General features: G+C 46.3%; 1 protein-coding gene across 2 annotated transcripts in view; it reads right to left on the bottom strand.

The window, feature by feature from the left end:
- Positions 1 to 16,467, bottom strand: part of GNA12 (G protein subunit alpha 12) — a 107,562-nt gene extending 91,095 nt beyond the window's left edge. Inside the window, exon 1 of one of the 2 annotated variants that reach the window (XM_072753260.1) lies at positions 15,981 to 16,467. In XM_072753260.1, coding sequence (XP_072609361.1) covers positions 15,981 to 16,364 — 384 coding nt within the window. In that variant the 5' untranslated portion in view covers positions 16,365 to 16,467. The remainder of the gene's footprint in view (positions 1 to 15,980) is intronic. The other variant, XM_026011410.2, reaches the window with a different exon arrangement.
- Positions 16,468 to 22,207: the final 5,740 nt, after the last annotated feature.

Genomic DNA, 22,207 nt, shown 5'->3' with positions numbered 1-22,207 from the left:
CAGTGGGTTAAATGCCAGGAAAGTAAAACCCACGTGGCTGTTCCTGCTCTTGAGGCCCTCAGCTCAGCAGGTGCCCCAAGAAGTAAGTTTCCCTCTGCTCAGACAGATCCTTCTTTAGTGACCAGTGCCACAGCGGGACACAGAGATGGGTAAGACCACAAGAGTTGGCTTGCAGGCCTCACGCAGGGAAGAGAAAAGGAAGGCTTCCCCGGCCCAGGGAAGGGGGGTTGGTCTAGGTGCGCATCTCGCATCTCATCTTGCATCTCGGCGTAGACGCCTGCAGCCTGCAGCGCTGGGCCCAGCGCCCCACTTCCCCAACTGCGGGAGATGGGTGGCAGGCAGAACCAGACCCATCCCCACACCCTGACAAAGTTTCCATGCACCGCCCCCCCCCCGGCCCCCCCACCACTGTGTCTGACTTTCAAGACACATAACCGTGTGTGTGGCCTTTCGGTGTCTCGTTAACCCTACATGTGTCCTTTCTTCTTGTTACTGCTGTTATCGGACTCCCGGACTCTGGTCTTATATATAACACATGCTTTCACAGCCAACCGTCTTTTCCAGACTCGGGTTTTCATCTCCCTCTCGTGTGCCACCCCCACGCTCCTCTGGATCCAGGGCAGAGGGTGGGCAGGCTGCCTCTCTCCACCAACCTGTTGTTGGCAGGAGGGCTCTGGGGCAGCTTCCTTGATGGCATCTCTAGCAGTCTTTCCAGGCCAGAGCTGAAGTCTGACAGATGGATGTTGCTTTTGATCGGCGTCTGAGGGTGGGGCAGGGGAAGGAAAGTGGACCCTGTCTGGGGCACAGTGGGCTTTCTTCTGAAATCCTACAAAATGTCCAGCACTTCAAACTCACTTCCCGTCTCATGAGCTTTGGCTCAGTGCAGATTCTGCTTTTGCCAAGGTTCCTTTGCTTTTGAGCGCTTTCCGTAACTTTTCCCAGGGCTCCATTCCAGACACGGGTCTGCTTCTGGAGAAGTAGAAGACTAGTGAGAGCATTCAGGGTGCACGGACCTGCCTTCGTTCTTCAACGTTACTGTTGGGGGTGGGGCAGAGACCAAGAGATGTGCCTCACGGTCCCAGAATCGCCTTTCTGCTTTGGGTTGCAGTGGTTTCGAAATATTACGTTGGACCATATGAAACTGCCATCACAGGTGCTGTGAACCTGCCCCCATGCTAACACACTGCCCTGGATGGAGCATTTAAAAAGTGAATCAAGGCAATCCTCCACTCAAAATTCTGCATTCGCTGCCCCCTGTCACCAGTTACCTTGGCCAAGGTGGCCCTGCCAGGTCCTGACCAGGTTCTCTCTACCACCTTGCCATCCAGCATTTCCACAGAACGTTCTTTCAATTCCTTAAAAGCCTGCTTCTTTCCTGCCTACTGCTTCAGGGCATCTGCTCCTGTGCTCTTTCTTAATTCCTCTGCCTGAATTCTTTTCTTCCAGCTCACCCCAGACCTGGTGCCTCCCCAGGATTCCTGTGCTTTCAGCCTCAAGTCACAGAATACCCAACTCAAAGTCTGTGGATTATGAGGACACAGTGTGGGGCTAATGGCAGCTCTACCCATAGAGGGAAGGAAAACTTGGTTTTGTTCCTTGTTATAGCTGCAGTATGTAGGGAATCTGTTGAATAAATAAAAGAAGTCGAAAGCTATCACACAGAAGGAGGGTTTGTATCTTGTGCCGCTCCACAGAACATGATGTCAAATGGATTCGAGTGTTTCAGGGCCACCTGAAACAACTCAGTGTCAAGAAGCAGGTCCAGACAGGTGAGTGATGGCCCCGGTGAGGAACGCTGTGGGGAGGGCAGAAACTCAGGGACTCTGAGGTTCGGTCAAGCCCCTAATGTTTCTGCAAACCAGCGAGCAGTTAGCATTCTCTGGCATGGCTGGACAGACACAGGTGGGACCGCCCTACAGTGAAGCCCCCAAAACAGGAACACTGCCTCCCGGTGGGCAGGGTGGGATGGCTCCAGAGGAGGGAGCCTCGAAGGTGACAGACCAGAGTGTACATCCTTCTCCAAAATTCACTGGTCTGGCAGCTCACTCCTCCTCCCATTAGCACAGGGGGAAGGGGAGGAAGGCAAGAAAGTACTGGGGCTGTAATCTCCCCTTCATCAGAGTAAAGCCCCCAATCTGACTTTATGGGGTTACTAAGGACCAAAGGAGGTAACAGAGAAGGGGCCTCAAACACAAAAACCAAAGCTCCTGATACAAGAAAAGGTATTCTTCCTTCTGGGCAGGCACGTCCTCCTGGCTTCTGCAGCATCTCGCACACAAACACACACTTCATCAGTATATGTTGGCGTGGCTTCCCAAGATGATTACTTTTAATGAGACATCTGCTTTAAGCAGGATGTTCTAGGAGTGCTGGCATGTTTGTTTAAAAACCCAATCGCAGGGATCCCTGGGTGGCGCAGTGGTTTAGCGCCTGCCTTTGGCCCAGGGCGCGATCCTGGAGACCCGGGATCGAGTCCCACGTCGGGCTCCCGGTGCATGGAGCCTGCTTCTCCCTCTGCCTATGTCTCTGCCTCTCTCTCTCTCTCTCTCACTGTGTGCCTATCATAAAAAAAAAAAAAAAAAAAAAAAAAAAAAAAAAAAAAAACCCAATGGCAAACAAAACAAAACACACACACACACAAAAAAAACCCAATCGCATTAATATGTACTGATAAGAAGGTGAAGGCCAGTCTTCCATCTCTCAATCCTGACCAGCTAACCTCTCAGGGAGGATTCTCCTTTCCCACATTGCTCCACACTTGGACTTTACAACCTACAGGTTTCTGATCAAGTCATCAGAGTCCAGGGGAAAATCTTTCCCTTCCCATCCTAAAACAAGATTTACAGAGCTTCATTTTCTTGAGAAAACATGTACGTGGCCACAAATACACAGTTTGGGGTCATCCTAGGTGTGCCAACAATGTCAGATATAGAACTGGTATCAGGGGAGGACACAGATTAAACATCCCAGGTTGTAAAAATTACAAAAACAAACTTCTGAAGCAGCTACTCCCTTTCACCTATATTGGAAACCAGCAGCAAAGGGAGAATTTAAATAATCAATCCCTTTCCCAACTTGCTAAATGTCAAGTCTTTCACCCAGCATGCTGTATAACTTGTCCTCAAAGAGGAGCACCATTTTACCCTGAAAAAGCCAGCACCCTGCCACCCATGGTGCTCAGTCAGCAGCTGTGGTGCACTGAACCCCCTGCTACGGCTTATCTCAGCAGTTGGGTCACTGACTTGTCCCAGACATGAATCTCATCATACAGCCTGCAGACAGACAATTGTGATAGCCTCCTTCAGCAAGGCTGGGGCTCCCACCCAGCCAGTGACTTGACCAGTGATGTCTCCTCTCCTGCACGCCCTGCTATGTGTTTCCTGTCCCCACACAAGCCAGCTAGGTAGGTATGCAGTGCCAAAGGACTCGCTGCCGTACACACAGCACAGCAAAAGGCCTGGCTCTGAAGGTCGGGAGCAGGTCTAGCTGTGGCCCCAACATCGATCCTGGCCTTTTCTTGGGCCAGCAGGGAACCTCCCTTTGACTGTCCCAGACAGGCACTCAAGGATAGAACCAACACCATGCACAATCATCAGAACATTCAAGGCAATGACAATTTTAACCCTGCACAGGACATGGGTTCTGAAACTGAGTGTTCTGGTGGCTTAGTTTCCGCTCAACTCAGTTTCAGAATCTGACTCCCTCAGGCCTGGGTTCACTGGCTAACACCAGTCAATATTCATTAAGATCAGTCTTCACTCCTGAGTCTTGATGTATGTAACAGAGCCATCAAAGTTGGTGCCATGGTTTTAGCAGTAAAACAGGTGCCCAAGTTGAGAGAGTCTACTTGGCTTCTGCTTAAGAAAGCAGGGATGGGGAACATTTTCTTGTCATCCAGGACAATGGCAGGGCTGCTCTCCAGCTCCTTTCTATCCACTTGCAAATACTCCTGAGCTTTACAACTGTTCCTTTTCTGTTCTACAGATGTGGCACTTCCAGAGCTCACGTTCCAGATGGACGCAGACCACCGAACCAATGAAGTGTCAGCTTCCCGACCCACTACTGCAGAATGCAGTTTTCCTTTCCATACACCAATGTGCTTGGGCCTACCTGAACATGCACCCTAACAGGACCCAGACAAACTTCTTAATGCACAAAAGAATCATTCAAAATATCTAACCATGTGGCCAGCAGCTATTCTTCATATTCTGCTCACTCAAAGGGCAATCAGGTGAAACCGAGCAGCTGCTTTGTCCAGCCCACTGGACAGAAGAGGCAAAGAGGACCATGGCTTTTGCTGCAATACAAACTACAGCAGTTAGAACAGGAAGTAAAGCAGTGTGTCTGGAGGGAGGACACTGTTTGCTGTGACGCAAGTGAAGCGCCAGGTCCAGCACACATTAGCTTCTTTGGTTTGAAGATCACCCTGTAATTACATCTCTAGATAAGCCTTAAGTATAGATTTTCAGTTCCATTTACAACCGATAGGATCCATGGCCTCACTCTTAACTCTGTAATAACAGAAAATAATCATGAGCTATCAATGGAACACTATCTAACATCAAGCACAGCTATGTTCCAAATCTCATGTGACAGATGACTGGAAGGTCAAAACTGCTCCCTTAAAATTGGTTTGGTTAAAATAACCAACATGTCAGCCTGAAAGCTGGAGGGGAAGACCAGTTGGTCCATGTGCTAAGAATCCCCAACAAGGACCAGACAGGCCTCTGGATTTTTTTGACCAATAGAAAAAAGACATTTTTGTTTCTTGGCATTATCAAAGGACCAACCATGTGTGTCCAGGTGTAAAAGTAAATTTGCTTACTTAAAGGCAATTAGCCAACAAGGTAGTAAAACCCCAGCTGTTTTTCCAGACCCTGGAAGTGCATTTACGCTTCTGCTCTCATACAAACCCACCGTAGCAGCAGGTGCAAAGTGATTCTGAACCCAAGAAACAAAGACTCTGCAGGCCAGGAATTTCAAAGTGCTTAAAAATACAGAACAGCGGTGGAAGCTTCTTCGAAGTCCTATTCACCTTCACAAAAAATAATGACACAGGAAATAATCCTACAAAAGATCTCATTTTACATAAATTTAACATAATCTCAGATATTTTACCACAAAATTGCTTAACCTGCAGTCCACACAGCATTAAGTAGGCCCACTTTGAGGCTTAGGATGGCAAGGGACCCCTTTAAACTATGTGCATGTGTTGAACAGGACACATGCAGGACACTTTCTAGTGTCACAACTTTCAGATAGAGAGCATCCTGACCAAGGTCTCTAGCCAGCCACTGCATTATGACTAGTCCTCTGCACTAGAAAGTTCTCTCTAGCTCCTGCACTCCTTAATGATCCATACTATTAGAATTCTCTGTCCTAACTGGTAGAAACGCATGGCATGGAGATGGTCTCTCTCTCTCTCTCTCTCTCTTTTTTTAAAGATTCCACTTATTTATGAAAGATGGAGAGATAGAGAGAGAGAGAGAGAGGCAGAGACACAGGCAGAGGGAGAATCAGGCTCCATGCAGGGAGCCCAACATGGGACTCGATCCCATGACTCCAGGACCACGCCCTGAGCCGAAGGCAGGCGCCAAACCGCTGAGCCACCCAGGGATCCCAGATGGTTTCATTTGGATGTTTCTCTCCACCTGTTAAAACTCCATGGAGCCTTCAGAGGCCAGCTTAAATCATACTTCCTTCACAGGCTTTTCCAGGTAGCTCAGCCAGAATTAATCTTCCCCATTCTCACTGAACCACCAGTCTCCTTTTACAATGACATTAACATGCCATACATTCAGACTCTATGTTAAAGAGTGCAACCATCTCCCCAGCTAGTCACAGCACTTGAAGGGTCGATGCTGGGCAGGGTGCACCATTAACTAACCCCTACCCCACAGGGGCGAGCACATCACCTTGGGTATATAATCACAAAGTATTTGTTGGTTTTTGTTTCAGTGTCAACAAGAGACCACTAACTCTAATAATCTCATTCTTCACAAGGTTTCTATATCACCCACATAAGCATACACTAGGAGGTCCCATCTCTGGGTGGTTAAATGATACACTCACACAACTCTGTGTAAGGTAGTGAGATTTTCTGTCCATGAAAAAAGTGCTAACCTTTCAAATGGCTTATCTTGTATTTAATTCCAGCTGGATGTGGGATTTGTTCCTCACAAATGGATCCTGAAAGTACAGGTGAGGAAGGTGGAGGCCCTGGGAAATAAAGCCAAGCCGGTCTGAAGCCTGCCCACAAATGCCGAGGTACCTGCCATCACCAGAGTATTACCAAGCAAGTTCATACACACAAACTTTAGGGATAGCCCACACAGGGAGGGAAAGACCAGCATCTTCAAGATTATAAAAAGGAAAAGAATGAATAAGAAGTCTTACTGGGAATATTTGTGGGTGGTCAAAGCAATGAGTAGAGTTAAATAATCCCTGCAGATGGTAGTGTGAGGTCATAAAGTTAAAAATGATAGCCTGAAGGAGTCCTGGACCTGGAATAAGAAGACCAGGATGATGGAAACTTTTGGTTCTGGCAAGATGGAGTAGCCCCATGCCTCCTGAGTCCTCTCCCTTACCACCAGAGATGCTCTGGACAGAACACAGCAAGCAAGCATAGGAAAGATGGTGGAGACAAGGCGGCAGCCTGCTGGGACTTTAGGACCTGAGGAACCATGTGGTGGGGAGTTCCCAGGTAGCCTCACTGCCTACCTGTCCAGGACAAGGCGCTGCATAGTCTCTGAGCTAGAACAGCCCAAAGGCACAGAGGGAAAGAGCTAGAGAAAAGCTTGTTCTCCCTAGCAGGACTGGGGAAAAGGTGGTCTTACAACAGAAGACCACTCTGGCAACACCTATCCTATTCTAGCCAAATATTAACAGAGAAGTTGCATACATCAGCCACTGAGGTTTTGGCAGGGTGCAAAGAAAAGCTCATCTTCCACTTCCCCTTCCTGCCCTGAAGAACCAGGAAGCATCCTCTAAGTGGCCCAGGTAATGTTGGCAGGGCCAAGCCAGGATCTCCTCTCTTAACTCAAGTCTGGAAGTGCAGGAGGTGCTCCAATTCCCCAACCAGGTTGGTGTTAGTGGGAAGCAGGGCCTCCACCCTGATCCAGTCCCAGAGGGCAGGAGAAGGGGGTGGGAGGCTGGGCTGGTTGCCATTCTGCTGTTCCTAATGCTCCCTGGGATCAACCAGGCCGGGAAGAGTTGATGTCACATCCCACTCAACAGGACTCAAGGACTCAAGGACTCAAGGACTGGGAGGTCAGTAAGAAGAGCCACTGACCCTCCTATCACCAGAGTCTCAGAGGGAGGGGACAAAGAGTGGGACTGAAAAAAATATTTGAAGAAATAATGGCCCGAAACTTCCCAGGTTTGACAAAAGGCACAAATGTACATTTTCGAGAAGCTGAACAAACCCTAAACATAATAAACTGAAAGAAACCTATGTCCAGACAAATCATAGTTAAACTCTGGGAATTAAAGGACCAATGTGCAATCTTAAAAGCAACTAGAGAGACAGGACACATTTACTTACATAGAAAGACCAATTCAAATGACAGTGAATTTCTCATCTGAAATGAAGGCAAGAATAAGGCACATTTTACAAGTACTAAAAGGATGTGTCAACTGTGAATTCTATAACTGGCAAAGAGATCTCAAGGATGAAGGGGCTACATCCTTGTATATAGAAAAGCTGAATTTGTTGTGGCAAGGCCACCCTTAAGAATGGTTAAATGAAGTTCTCCAAACAGAAAAGAAAAGGTAATGGAAGGCTCAGAGCCTTAGGAGGAAAGACCATCAGAGCAGGTAAAAACACGGGCAGATATAACTATCTTACTTCTCACAGATTTCTTTTTTATTCTTTTTTAAGATTTTTTAATTTATTCATTTTATGATAGACAGAGAGAGAGGCAGAGACACAGGAGGAGGGAGAAGCAGGCTCCATGCCAGGAGCCCGACGTGGGACTCGATCCCAGGACTCCAACATCGCGCCCTGGGCCAAAGGCTGGCGCAGAACTGCTGAGCCACCCAGGGATCCCCTCTCACAGATTTCTTAAATCATATTTGATGACTGACATAAAACCATCTGATGTGGTACTCAATGTATAATAACAAATACTTAAAAACATATATACATTTAAGAAGTGGGGAGGGTAAAGGGATCTAAATGGAAGTTCCCACGTTTCACTCATAGTTGTAAAACACTAATGCCAGTGCACTGGGAAAAGCTATGCATGTATACTGTAAACCTAGAGCAACCAAGAAAAGTAAACAAAGCTTTAATTGACATACTAAAAAAATCAATCACCAATTGATGAAGATGGAATCCTTTTTTTTTTTTTTTTTAAGATTTTATTTATTTATGAGAGACAGAAGGGGAGAGAGAGAGAGAAAGAGGCAGAGGGAGAAGCAGGCTCCATTCAGGGAGCCCGACATGGGACTCGATCCCAGGTCTCCAGGATCAGGCCCTGGGCTAAAGACAGCGCTAAACTGCTGCGCCACCAGGGCTGCCCTGAAGATGGAATCCTAAAATATGTTTAACTCACAGGAAAGTAAAAACAAAACAAAACAAAAAAAACAAACAGAAAAATAACAAAATGGGAAACTTATGCCCAGCATATTAATTACCTTACCTTAAATGTAAATGGCCTAAATACACACATTAATTAACAAAGACTGACAGAACTTAAAAAAATACGACATAGGGATCCCTGGGTGGCGCAGCAATTTGGCGCCTGCCTTTGGCCCAGGGCGCGATCCTGGAGACCTGGGATCGAATCCCACATCGGGCTCCCGGTGCATGGAGCCTGCTTCTCCCTCTGCCTGTGTCTCTGCCTCTCTCTCTCTCTCTCTCTCTCTCTCTGTGTGTGACTGTCATAAATAAAAAATAAAAATAAAAAAAAATATGACACAACAATGTGCTATTTGTAAGAAGCTCATCTCAAAGCAACAATGTGGATAGGTTTAAGGGATGGGGAAATACACAACATGAAAACATCATTTTTTTTTTTTTTGAAAACATCATTTTTAAAAAGTGGCTATATTAAAATATCTGGGGCAGCCCCGGTGGTGCAGCGGTTTAGCACTGCCTGCAGCCCAGGGCATGATCTTGGAGACCCTGGATCGAGTCCCACGTCAGGCTCTCTGTATGGTGCCTGCTTCTCCCTCTGCCTGTGTCTCTGCCTCTCTCTCTCTCTGTCTCTATGAATAAATAAATAAAATCTTAAATAAAATAAAATATCTGATAAAGTAGGCTTCAGAGAAAAGAAATTACTAGAGGCAAAAAAGGATATTATACAATGACAAAAGGATCAATCCACCTGAAAGTCATAATAATCCTAAATGTTTATATACCACACAACAGAGTCTCAAAATGCACAATGCAAAGAGAGAAATAGACAAATCCACAGTTATAGCTGGGAGACTTCTACATCTTATTCTTAGCTAATGACTAAACAAAAAAAATCAGCAAGGATACGAAACTCATCACCAATATCAACAGTAATACCTGACATGTGTAGAAAACTCCATCAAACAACAAATACATGTTTTGTTCAAGTGCCCATGAATATTCACCAACAAAGGCCCACAGAAATATATACCATGATGGACCATATTCTGGGCCAAAAGACAAACCTAAGTATTTAAAAGAACTGAAATCATCCAAGGTATGTTCTCTGACCTTAATTAAGTCATAGACATCAATAACAGAAGGATAAGAGGAAAGTCTCTAAATTCTTGGAAACTAAAACACACCTCAAAATAATCCAAGGGTGGGGGATCCCTGGGTGGCTCAGTGATTTAGCGCCTGCCTTTGGCCCAGGGCGCGATCCTGGAGTCCCGGGATCGAGTCCCGCGTCAGGCTCCTGGCATGGAGCCTGCTTCTCCCTCCTCCTGTGTCTCTGCATCTCTCTCTCTCTATGCCTATCATAAATAATAAATAAATAAATATTAAAAAAAATAATCCATGGGTCAAAGGAAATATCTGAAAAGAAATAAGAATACACATGACACTGAATAAAAGCTAAAGTACAACATATCAGAATATGTTGGACACAGCTAAAACAGTGCCATGTGGGAAATTTATAGCACTTAAAATGCTTAAATTAGAAAAGAGGAAAGATCTCAAATAAATAATCCAAATCTTTACCTCAAGAAACTAGGGGGAAAAGGGCAAAATAAACCCAAAGGAAGTAGAAGGAAATAAGAACAGAAATACATGATATTGAAAAGAAGAAAGCCATAAAGTTATTGAAACAAAAGCTGGTTCTTCATGGGCAAAAAAATAAATAAATAAAAGTGATAAACCTCTAAGAAGACTGTAAAAATAAAAGATACAAATCATCAACTCCAGGAAAGAAACAGAAAATATGCCTCTCACCATTCTCATACAACATAATACCAGAAGTTCTAGCCATTGCATTAAGGAAAGAAAAAGAAATAAAAACCATGCGTATTGGGAAAGAAGAAGTAAAACTGTCCCTATTTGCAGAGAACATGATAATCTGTGTAGAAAATCCCAAGGAATCTATAGGAAAGCCCTTAGAACCATTAAGTTTATTCAGCAAGTTTACAGGACACAAAATCAAGACCAAAATATCAATTGCATCACTGTATATGAACAAGGTGCATGTGGAAACTGAGAATAAGAGCATAGTATCATTTACAACTGCTCTAAGGAAAGTAAGATACTTAGTATACACTTGAAACACATACCGAGTCTGAGAATTGCAAAATGCTGATAAAGAAATCAAAGAAGACAGAAATAAAGACATACCATGTTCATGGACTGGAAGACTCGACAAAGTAGAGAGGTCGTTTCTCCCCCAAAATGATCTATAGGTTTAATGCAATTGCTATAAAAATTCCAGGAAGATTTTTTAAAGATTTTATTTATTCATGAGAGACACACAGAGAGAGGCAGAGACATAGGCAGAGGAAGAAGCAGGCTGCCCGCAAGGAGTCCGATGCAGGACTCTATCCTGGACCCTGGGATCATGCCCTGAGCTGAAGGCAGATGCTCAACAACTAAGTCACCCAGGTGACCCAGATTTTTTTATAGACACAGACAAGCTTATTCTAAGATATACAGGGAAAGACACGGGTCCTAGAATAGCTAAGCCCATCTTGAAAAAGGAAAATGAAGTGGGAGAAAGCACTCTATCTAATATTAAGGCCTACTGAATAGCTACAATCAATGGAATGTGATAATGGCAGGAGAGATACACAGATTAGTGGAACCCAGAAATAGGCACATACAAATATGCCAAGTGATTTTTGACAAAGGTGCAAAAGCAATTCAATGGAAGCAGCACAGGCTTTTTACCACATGGTGTTGGAACAACTGAAAATTCAAGGCAAAAACAAAACAAAAGCAAAAACTATAAACTTCCAAGTAAACCTCACACATTTTCATGGGATAATTAATTCAAAATGGATTAGGAACTTAAATGTATAATGTAAAACTAAGCTTTTATTTTTATTTTTTAAAAAGATTTTATTTAGGGATCCCTGGGTGGCGCAGCGGTTTGGCGCCTGCCTTTGGCCCAGGGCGCGATCCTAGAGACCCGGGATCGAATCCCACGTCGAGCTCCCGGTGCATGGAGCCTGCTTCTCCCTCTGCCTATGTCTCTGCCTCTCTCTCTCTGTGTCTTTCATGAATGAATAAATAAAATCTTTAAAAAAAAAAAAAAAAAAAAAGATTTTATTTATTTATTCATGAGAAACACAGAGAAAGGCAGAGACACAGGCAAAGGGGGAAGCGGGCTCCCTGAGGGACCCCAGGATCACAACCTGAGCCAAAGGCAGACACTCAACCCTGAGCCACTCAGGTGCCCCAAACTACCAAACTTTTAGGAGAAAAAAATAAATATTGGGACCTAGGGATAGGCAAAGAGTTCCTAGTCTTGATATTGAAAGCATTGTCTATAAAGGAAAAAAGCTGATAAACTGTCTTCATCAAAAAAGGTTTTGCTCTGGATGAAAAGGAAAGCTACAAACTGGGAGAAAATACTTGTAAAACATAATATGTGACAAAAGACCAGAATCTAAAATGTATAAATAAAACCGTCTCAAAACATTCACCAACAATAAAACACAATGAACAACAAGCGATAAAAACCAAGGAACCTAGGTAGAAAATAGATAAAAAAAACATGAAGAGTCATTGCACCAAAGAGGATATATGGATGGAAAATCAGCACAAGAAAAGATACTTTCCATCATTAGCTGTTAGGGAAATGAAAATTAAAACAGTGATGAGCTAACTCTTGCACACCTATTAGAATGGCTGAAATAAAAAAGGGACATCAAAATGCTGGCGAGGATGTGGGGGAACTGGATCACTCAGACGTTGCTGGTGGGAATGTAAAACTGCACAGGCACTCTAAAAAGTTTGGCAGTTTCTTGTAACATTAACCGTGTAAGTGTCATACAACTGAGCAACTGCACTCCCAGGCACTTATTCCAGATAGAGGAAAATGTGTGTATGTGCAAATACATGTACGTGAATGTTCATAGCAAATTTATTCATAACAAGTAGAGAACTGGGACAACCCAGAAGCCTTTTAATGGGTGAATGGTTACATGGTGGGCTGTGGTAAATCCTTACCATGGATGCCACTCAGCAAACATAAGGCACAAATTACTGATTTTCAATACACACACAATAATGTGTGATTCTCCAGGGAATTTTGCAGAATGATAAAAGAGGTCACATTCTAAAAAAAAAAAAAAAAAGAGGTCACATTCTGCATGGCTTCATTTACATAATAATCTGGAATGAATAAAAATTATAGAATTGGAGAACTGATCCGTTATCACCAGAGTCAGGGAAGGGCAGAAAGGAGTGGCGATAAAAGGCAACATAAGGGATCCTTAATGGTGATGGGAATATTCTGTATCTTGATTCTCATTGTCAATATTGTGGTTGTGATACTGTATCACCGTTTTGCAAGGTATTACCATGGAAGGTAACTGGGTAAAGGGTACATGGGCTCTCTGTGTTATTTCTTACAGCTGGATGGAACTCCACAATTATCCCACAATTAAACTAAAAAAAAAAATTTTTTTAAGACTAGGTTTTGTTCCCCGCTCTGCCACCTACTAAATTAGGTAGCTGACCTTTTGTAGATTTTAAACTATCTTCAATTCTCTCATCGGCTAAATGGGACAATACCATCTAAAGCATGATAAAAACTAAATGTCACTCACGAAGGACAGGGCAACGGGCATGACACATAGTACTTCAAAAACAGCCTGTTAACACCAAATCTATGTGAAGACATAGATAACACGCTAAACAGTATCATTCAAATGTCCATTACTAAAGCCATTACAAAGCAATTAATTTAAAAGGTCTATTCCCAAATCGATTGGCCTAAAAATGGTGTGGCAAAAAGAATTTTTGGTTTTAAAAATTGGAAGAATAAAAAAATTGGAAGATGAATTTCCAACTAGTTATTGAAATAGTCACAACAGGTAAAGTGAATTTAAAATAGAACTACAGTTAGCAAAAGGTTGGGAAGGAAAATAGGATGCTAACAAATTTTATTTCTTTTGATTGGGAAGGCAGTACAAGTTAATGTTTCTGCGCAACGGGAAAAGGTTAAGACTGAGTTTTCTAAAATGCACTCAACACAACGACTTAGATTTGAGAGTCTATGTTTCTAAACATTTTCTCCACCTCCAGAGTTAAAAGAAAGTGGGAAGGAGTCAGCCAAATCCTCATATTTTTATACCTGCTTGGTTTGGAGGTTCAGAAAAGCAGCAAAAATACAATCTGGCTCTGTGATAGAGAAAGACAATGACATGCACTTTACCCCAGAAGATGAGGGGAATTTTAAGCACACAGTGGATCCCTTGAATCACACTGGGCTCCTAGCCTTAAAGTTGATGAAGTACTGGCCAGAGCTGACTCACAGAGAGGCTTTTGAAAGAGGTGAAAAGGAAAGGAGGGTTTTATCATTCAAATGATTCTCTTCCTTTCATTCCCCGCAAGATTCTAAAAGAGCTATTTCTATTAAAATAAATTATTTTAATAACAAATACAGAAAGTGGGAATGCCAGTGCAAGCCTGGAAGGAGGAAGGCCTGGGAGTTCAGACCCAGGGTTCCAGTGCTCAGATCCCAACGAGGAGCCACTTTCCTGCGAGGCCTGGAGCGTCTTTCTCATGGGTGAAGTGAAAGAAATGTACTAGATGGGTTTCTACAGCCCTCTGCTAAATTTAAAGTCCCTTGGGGCACCATAAAATGTACTCTCCAGACAGCTGTCTGGTATGACAAACTCTCCTCTACCTCTGCTTTGAGACATACCTGTAATTTGCTTTCCCCAAAATGGGCCTGGGAAAAGAGTAGGTGAGAGGGCAGGGCGAGTAGGGAGTAGGGAGAAACTAAAAAACACAACCAGAAAACCCCCGAAATGACCTTAGGTGCAGGAGAGAATTTACTTTCTGCTGCTCGTGATCAATTTTCTCCAGATTTCCTTTCTTTGGGGCCCCTTGGCACAGACTCACAGTAGAAAGAGACTAGAACCCAGACTTTGTCAACTCTACAGGTTTTGTGCCCCTCCCCACTTTTACTCCAAGAATAAGAGGAACAAGGAATAAGAGAGCCAGACGATCGATTACACACCACTTACGAGATACACTCAAAGTTGCAAAGCAAGGAGTTAATTTGTATCCTGATGCAGACCAACAAAACAATTACAGGGCCGCGGAGGAAATGTGAACCCTGGCTGGGTATCTGAGGATATTTAAGTAAGGAGTAACTAATTCTTAGGTCTGATAAGGGTACCGTGGTTGTTTTTAAAATGAGGCCTTATCTGCTGGCGGCATACGCTTAAAATACTTTCTAACGAAGTTATAGGAGGTCTGCGATTTGCTTCAAGCCACGGGGCAGGGGTCCAGGTGAAGCAGCGTTCAGGAGCAGACCAGCGCGGAGTTGGGGGAGGGGGCGTGGGTACGCTCGGCTTGTTCTAGTCGCTACTTTGTGTCGCTCTGAAGTTCTCCTAACAGGCAGTTCCACACAGGAGAGACTTGCGGCGGGTCTGCCCTCCTGTCTACGCGGCTCGTGGGAGGGCAAGGAAAAGAAAGGCTCCCGGACCCCAGGGGGCGGGCAGTGTGGGAAGCGCGCAGAAGCCATCCTGCAAGGGCGCGCCCCGACGGTGTCCAGGACCGGGCCCTCCCAATCCGCCCAAGCCGGCCGGCTTTTCCGCCTCTGCGTGCCCCCAGCCCTCGAGAAGGGACAGGCGGATGCCAGGGTCCGCCTGCCGCGGAGACGGGGTGAGCACCCACCCCCACCCCCCGCCCCCAGGTCAGGGCCTCCCCAGGCCAGCACCCCCCCAGGGCAGTGCTTCCCCAGGCCAACCCCCACCAAGCCAAGCCAGGTCACCCCCAAGACAGCGCCCCCAGGTCAGCGCCGCCCCCAGGCCAGCGCGCTCCCTCCAGGTCAGGGCCTCCCCAGGCCAGCACCAAGCCCCCAGGCCAGCACCCCCCCAGGTCAGCACCCCCACCCCAGGGCAGCGCCTCTCCAGGCCAGTGCTCCCCCCAGGGCAGTGCCTCCCCAGGCCAGGGCCCCCCCAGGCCAGTGCCCCCCCCCAGGGCAGTGCTCCCCCAGGTCAGCACCCCCACCCCAGGGCAGTGCCTCTCCAGGCCAGTGCCCCCCCAGGGCAGTGCTCCCCCAGGTCAGCGCCCCCCCCCAGGCAGTGCCTCTCCAGGCCAGTGCTCCCCCCAGGGCAGTGCCTCCCCAGGCCAGTGCCCCCCCCAGGTCAGAGCCCCCCCCAGGCCAGTGCTCCCCCAGGTCAGCGCCCCCCCCGCAGTGCTCCCCCAGGTCAGAGCGTCCCCAGGCCAACCCCCAGCAAGCCAAGCCAGGTCCCCCCCAGGTCAGCGCGCCCCCCCCAGGCCCCCCCTCACCCCCACCCCAAAGCCGGGGACACTCGGCCGCCGGGAGCTGCGGCCAGACCCGGGCCCGCACCTGCGCGCACCTGGGCACACCTGGGCACACCTGGCCGCAGGTGCGCGGGCGGGGCCGCGGAGGCGCGCGCACCTTGAGGATGTTGTCGAAGATGGTGTCGCGGAACTCGAGCAGCGCCTTCTGGTCGAACTCGCGGCCGTGGATGATGCGCATCTGCTTGAGGAAGGTGGACTTGCCGCTCTCGCCCGCGCCCAGCAGCAGGATCTTGACCAGGCGCCGCACGGCGCGCCGCTCGCGGGCCAGCCCCGCGTCGATGTCCCGGCTGCGCCGCCGCGCCTCGCGCTCCGCGTCGCGGGCCCCGCCGCCGCCCGCCCTGCGCTCGCGGGCCCCGCCGGCCTCGGCCGGCAGCAGGCAGCGGCTGAGGGTCCGCACCACGCCGGACATGGCCGCTCAGGCCATGGACCCCGCCGCGGGCGAGGCGAGCCCCGCGCGGCAGCCGGCCGCTCCCTCAGGCCGCGTCCGTCCGCCCGTCCGCCGCCGCCGCCGCCCCGAGGCCCGCTCTCGCCCGCCGCTCGGCCCCGGCGGAGGGGCGGGGCGCGCGCCGCCGGAGCCCGCCGATTGGGCCGGCTGCCGTCCATCCGGGGGAACGCGCCCTCCGATTGGGCCGCGCCGCGCCGGGAGGCGGGCGTCCCCCCGCCCTCGGGGCGGGATCGGCGCCGAAAGAGGCGGGACCTGTGGGGTGGAGGCGCTTCTCATTGGGCGCCGGGGATGAGGTTCTTTCTTTCAGAATGAAAGGGAGGCGGGGCCGCTGGGGAGGCGGAGCGGCCGTCCGCCATGACCGGTTATAATTGCTCCGGGCTCACGTCAATCACGGCGAACGGGCTTGGGATTGGGGGCTTGGCGAAACGGGGAGGGACCAGAAGTGCCAGGTGTACAGAAAGATGCTCCCTGGGCTCCCAGATTGGGTCAACCTGCGAGAGCAGGAGGCTAGCCCAGTGAACTTTGTGTAGCCCGAAAATGCCAATAGGAGGTGCAGCTGCTCGCCTTAGGTTTACAGAGAATGCTGTTCCTAAACCATTTTCCTTCCAGAAACGCGGGGGAAGGGAACACACATTTTCAGACACATACACCCTTTGAGAGTGGCATGGCCTTTGGGCTTCTGTCTTCTCTAAAAGCTGGCTAAGCATCCAAATCACCAGAAACTAACTACCCCCTGCCCCCCCACCCCCCTCCCGCCAAAAAAAAAAAATCTTATGTGGCACAGTGATAGGGGGCTGCAGTTGCTGGGTCTGAGCTGAAATCTCCCTTCAATCCCTTACTGGTTGCAGAAGTTTAGAAGCAACTCCCACCCATCCTCCTAACATCCCCTGTTTTTAGCTTTAATCTCTGCAAAATGAGGGCGATGATAGCATCTGCCTCCTATGGTTATGAAGGCATAAACCGAAACCATGAACTCATAAAACACTTGGCACACTGCTGAGACCCAAGAAAGTTCTTGCTAGGAGTTAGCTGACCTTATTACAGATTCATACCTGTCCCAGATGAAGTGTGAGTCAGAACTTCCTGGAAGGAGCTCAGGTTATCTCTTCACCAGGTGACTAGCCAGATTTGGGAACCATGGTCCATTAAAAGATAAACTGAGGCATATTAAAAATTGTAAGAGTTTGCAGTATTTGAGCAAAAATGGATTCAAACTGGGAAGTGTCAAACCAGAAGTGGTTAAGAATGCTCCTCGGAGTGGGCCAAGGAAAAGACCTATATAGAGAAAGTGCCCCAAGCAAAGAAAAGAAATTGATTGGCTATAGCTTATATAGGCTAGCTGGCTGTTTGTGATTGGCTGTCTTTTTAGCATTTTGATTTTGTAACCTTGAAGCATTTACAGGCTTCTATTTTGGTTTGCTTTCCTAAGTCACTTCAGTCTTAATGGCCTCCTTGTTGGATTATTTTAGCAAGTCTTAAAGATGATCCTGTCCCCAAACTGTCCTCACCAGGTGGAAAAAGTAAAAATCAGCTTGCAAACGACTGACTCAAGTAGTGAGGTTCCACACTGGGCCGACTGGAGCCCTGCTCTCTCTTTCGCTGGATCTCTGTCTCTGATTAGAGAGGGGTGAGTGATAGAAACAGTGATTGGTTTGGCTATTGTGGACATTGCTGCTATAAACATTGGGGTGTAGGTGTCTCAGCTTTTCCCTGCATCTGTATCTTTGGGGTAAATCCCCACCAGTGCAAATGCTGGGTTGTAGGGTAGCTCCATTTTTAACTCTTTGAGGAACCTCCACACAGTTTTCCAGAGTGGCTGCACCATTTCACATTCCCACCAACTGTGCAAGTGGGTTCGCCCTTCTCCACATCCTCTCCAACATTTGTTGTTTCCTGTCTTGTGAATTTTTACCGTTTTCACTGGTGTGTGGTGGTATCTAATTGTGGTTTTGAATTGTATTTCCCTGATGGCAAGCGATGCAGAGCATTTTCTCATGTGCTTGTTGGCCAAGTGTAGGTCTTCTTTGGTGAAGTTTCTGTTCATGTCTTTTGCCCATTTCATGATTGGATTGTTTGTTTCTTTCCTGTTGAGTTTAATAAGTTCTTTATAGATCTTGGATACTAGCCCTTTATCTGAATGTTTACAGCAGTAATGTCCACAATAGCCAAACTGTGGAAGGAGCCCCGGTGTCCATCGAAAGATGAATGGATAAAGAAGATGTGGTGTATATATACAATGGAATATTCCTCAGCCATTAGAAACGATGAACACCCACCATGTGCCTCAACATGGATGGAACTGGAGGGTATTATGCTGAGTGAAGTAAGTCAATCGGAGAAAGACAAACATTATATGGTTTCATTCATACGGGGAATATAAAAAATAGTGAAGGGGATTAAAGGGAAGAGGAGAGAAAATGAGTGGGAAATATCAGAGAGGGTGACAGGACATGAGAGACTCCTAACTCTGGGAAACGAACAAGGGGTAGTGGAAGGGGAGGTGGCGGGGGGACTGGGTGACTGGGTGACGGGCACTGAGTGGGGCACTTGATGGGATGAGCACTGGGTGTTATGCTATATGTTGACAAATCGAACTCCAATTAAAAAAGTATACAAAAAAAAAAAAAAGAAATAGTGATCTGTGATGTTATGTCCTCCCGTTCTGCAAATAACCTCTGCATACTCATGAAAATGCCAGATACCCGGGACTTTGGAAGAGGAAGCCAAAGGTGGAAAAGATGCATTCTTTGTGTCAAGAAACTTCCACATTAGGGAAGTTAGGGAGCCAGGATGCTCAAGTCACCAAGCACAATGAAGACTTTCAGAATCCCTAGTTTCTGCCCCAGAACCAGGGTATGCAAGGACCTCAACTCCCTGAGGTCCCTGAGTGCTAATGATATGCAGCATGTCATTTACAGAGGCATGAATCTTATCACCTGTGAGTCAACATATTACTTAGTATTCCGTCATCCTGCAATAGTTGATGAAAAAGAACGTCTTCTTTATGAAAATGTCTTTTTCTGCAAGAAGACAAAACACAAATTTTATGACAGAAGTGAAAAGGATTTGCAGAGGCTTCAGAAAGCCGCGTTTCTTAAACAGGAAATAGGAATTTTTCTGTTTAAGGAACAAATAAAGAGGAAAATGTAGAATTCAGCAGTGAACCAGAATTAGCTCTTCATTCAGTCAAAAGAAATTATGAAAAGGTGATTCACAAAATCCTCTGAACAAGTAAGTGCTCTGGACGACATTTACAAATAGCTTTGTATCTTTATAAATAACTTTGTGTCTGTGTTTATGCAATTATTATGCCGAGTCCAATTTGGGGATTTGATAAGGTCTCTGGACATACTTTATATTTGTCAAAGGGCTCAGGTGCTTGAGGTAAACAAGTTTATCTGTGTACTTAATAATCTCTTAATTATCCCTTACATTTGTATGACACCTTATAGTTTTTGAAGTGCTTCCACATACATGAACTCATTTGTCCTCTGAAACCTCCTGGGAGGGAGGCACGGCAGAGATTATTGTAATAGAAGATTCTGGGTCCCAGGAAGTTAATGTCACATGTCAGGGGAAGTACAGTGAGTAAATTGCAGAAGCTGGATTGGAAACCTGACCCAGTGTATTCCACATGTGCAGTATGAAATGGATGAAAGCATGAGAACTTTGAAACTTGGCTCTATCTCCTGCTAGCTATGTGACCTTGAACAACTCACTTAACCCCTCTGAGACTTAGTTTCCTTATATGTAAAATCAGGGGGGGTGCCTGGGTGGCTCAGTCAGTTAAGCATCTGCCTTCAGCTCAGGTCATGATCCCAGGGTCCTGGGATCAGGCCCCGGGTCAGGCTCCCTGCTCAGCCAGGAGTCTGCTTCTCCCTCTGCCCCTCTCCTGCCCCCACCTGTGCTCTGTCTCTTGTTTTCTCTCTCTCAAATAAAGAAAACTTAAAAAAAATAATAAAATAAAATCATGAAAAAAATAGGGCTGTGATAAATGTTGAATAAGCTAACACATATAAGGAAGGCCCTAACATATCATAGACATTCAATAATTTCTAACATTATTATCATTATCATGGAGCTTTGGGGACCCATTGCTAGAAGTTTAGAATAATAACACTGGCATGATGATGAAGAATTCATAAGGACAATACACTGTATAACAATCTAAAACCCGGGAAAAGGTCAGGTTAAATAAATTAAGGTACAGCCATATAGATGAAATAACATATAGTTCCTAAAAATAAGCAAGATCAAAATTTGTAAACAGATGGCCACCATGTGTTTAAAAATTGGTAGAGGGGTGGGAGGGGTGGCCTGAATGCTCCTCCCAACTTGTGTTCAATTCCACCTCCTGAGCTAAGGGGCAGCCAGGAGGGAGGGTCCAATGGCAGGGCCTGGAATGCATATGTGGAATAGTGAGCTTCTCTGGAATCTCTAGAAAAGAGAACAGCCACAGGACTCTCACTCTCCAGCTGGGTGGGAGTGAAGGGGTCAGCAGCTCCAAGGCCTGGGATAAGGCCCAGGACTCTGGAGTTCCCAAAAAGAATAAATCCCCTTGCATCCTATGAATGTAGGTCCATGTGAGGTCTTCTTTGGCCTGGGTGAATGTGGGAGAGCTGCATGGGCAAAGGTACTGAAAGATTTCTCGTCTCTGAGAACGAGAGCTTGGCAACAGCTACAACTGCTAAAACATGGAGCTTCCTTTATGTGCTCATCAGAGGAGCAACATCTTGCCTGTTGCATCATATTTTCTCACTAAAAAGAGACCCTAAGAGTTTTCCCTGAAAGCCAAAGAGCTCTGAGTAGGAAAAATAAAGTCTGAATAGGCTTAAGGGGACCCAGGTGCCAGAGAGAAGAAATAGAACATCTCAACTAATGGTAAATAGATGAATGCTTTACATCATTATCTTCATCACCATCATCACCACCACCACCATCATCACCATCATTATTATCATCATCCCATCACCATTATTGTCACTCCATCTTTGAAGAGTTGCTCATGGTATAAAATGGCATTGTACAGGCAAGTGGGTGGCACAGTTAGTTGGTTGAGCATCTGACTCTTGGTTTTAGCTCAGGTCATGATCCTAGTGTCATGAGATCAAGCCTTGCATCAGGCTCTGTGCTCAATGCAGAGTCTCTCTCTCTCTCTCTACCCCTCTCCCCCTTCCAAATAAATAAATCTTTTTTTTAAAAAATAAAATAAATAAAATGGCATTGTGCAACAACAATAAATGATGATGGTAACTATTGAGAAATATCGAAACAAGATGAGAGAATGGAAAGATAAAATGGAAGAAGTATCTCAAAACCTAAAGGACAACTATAAAGAGATGGAAATCATGAGAGGAAGGGTGGGAGAGTTACATGGGAATGCTAAGAGTTCTAGAAGGATGGGGGGAAAGAGATGGAAAAGAGAAGTAATAAAGAGACTTCTTTTTCTGACAGGATTGTAGACCAAATACTCAGACCAACCCTTCTGCAACAATTAAAAATGCCTTGTAAACTATTCAAAACTTTTTTAAAGAGTCACTGAGCTGAGTAAGGAAGGCTCAAGGGCCAAAGTCAAAGCGGAAACAAAAATTCAGAGTCAAGTGGATTAGTGGTAAAGCCACCAGCTGCCCTGATAACATCTGCTGAACCCCTGAAGATCAGACTTTCTATTTTCCTGGCTGCGGGAGATAAAGCCTAAAAATCATTAAAGGTAGAGAGTCTGATAGAAGATACCTGTGTAAATCCAGGCCCAAAAAGGACTACAAGCTCAGTGAAAGAGCTGGTAAAATCAACATACGGATGTCAAT

The sequence above is a fragment of the Vulpes vulpes genome, chromosome 3 (assembly GCF_048418805.1).
Source record: "Vulpes vulpes isolate BD-2025 chromosome 3, VulVul3, whole genome shotgun sequence".
NCBI lineage: Eukaryota > Metazoa > Chordata > Mammalia > Carnivora > Canidae > Vulpes > Vulpes vulpes.
This window is presented reverse-complemented; position numbering and strand designations above follow the sequence as displayed.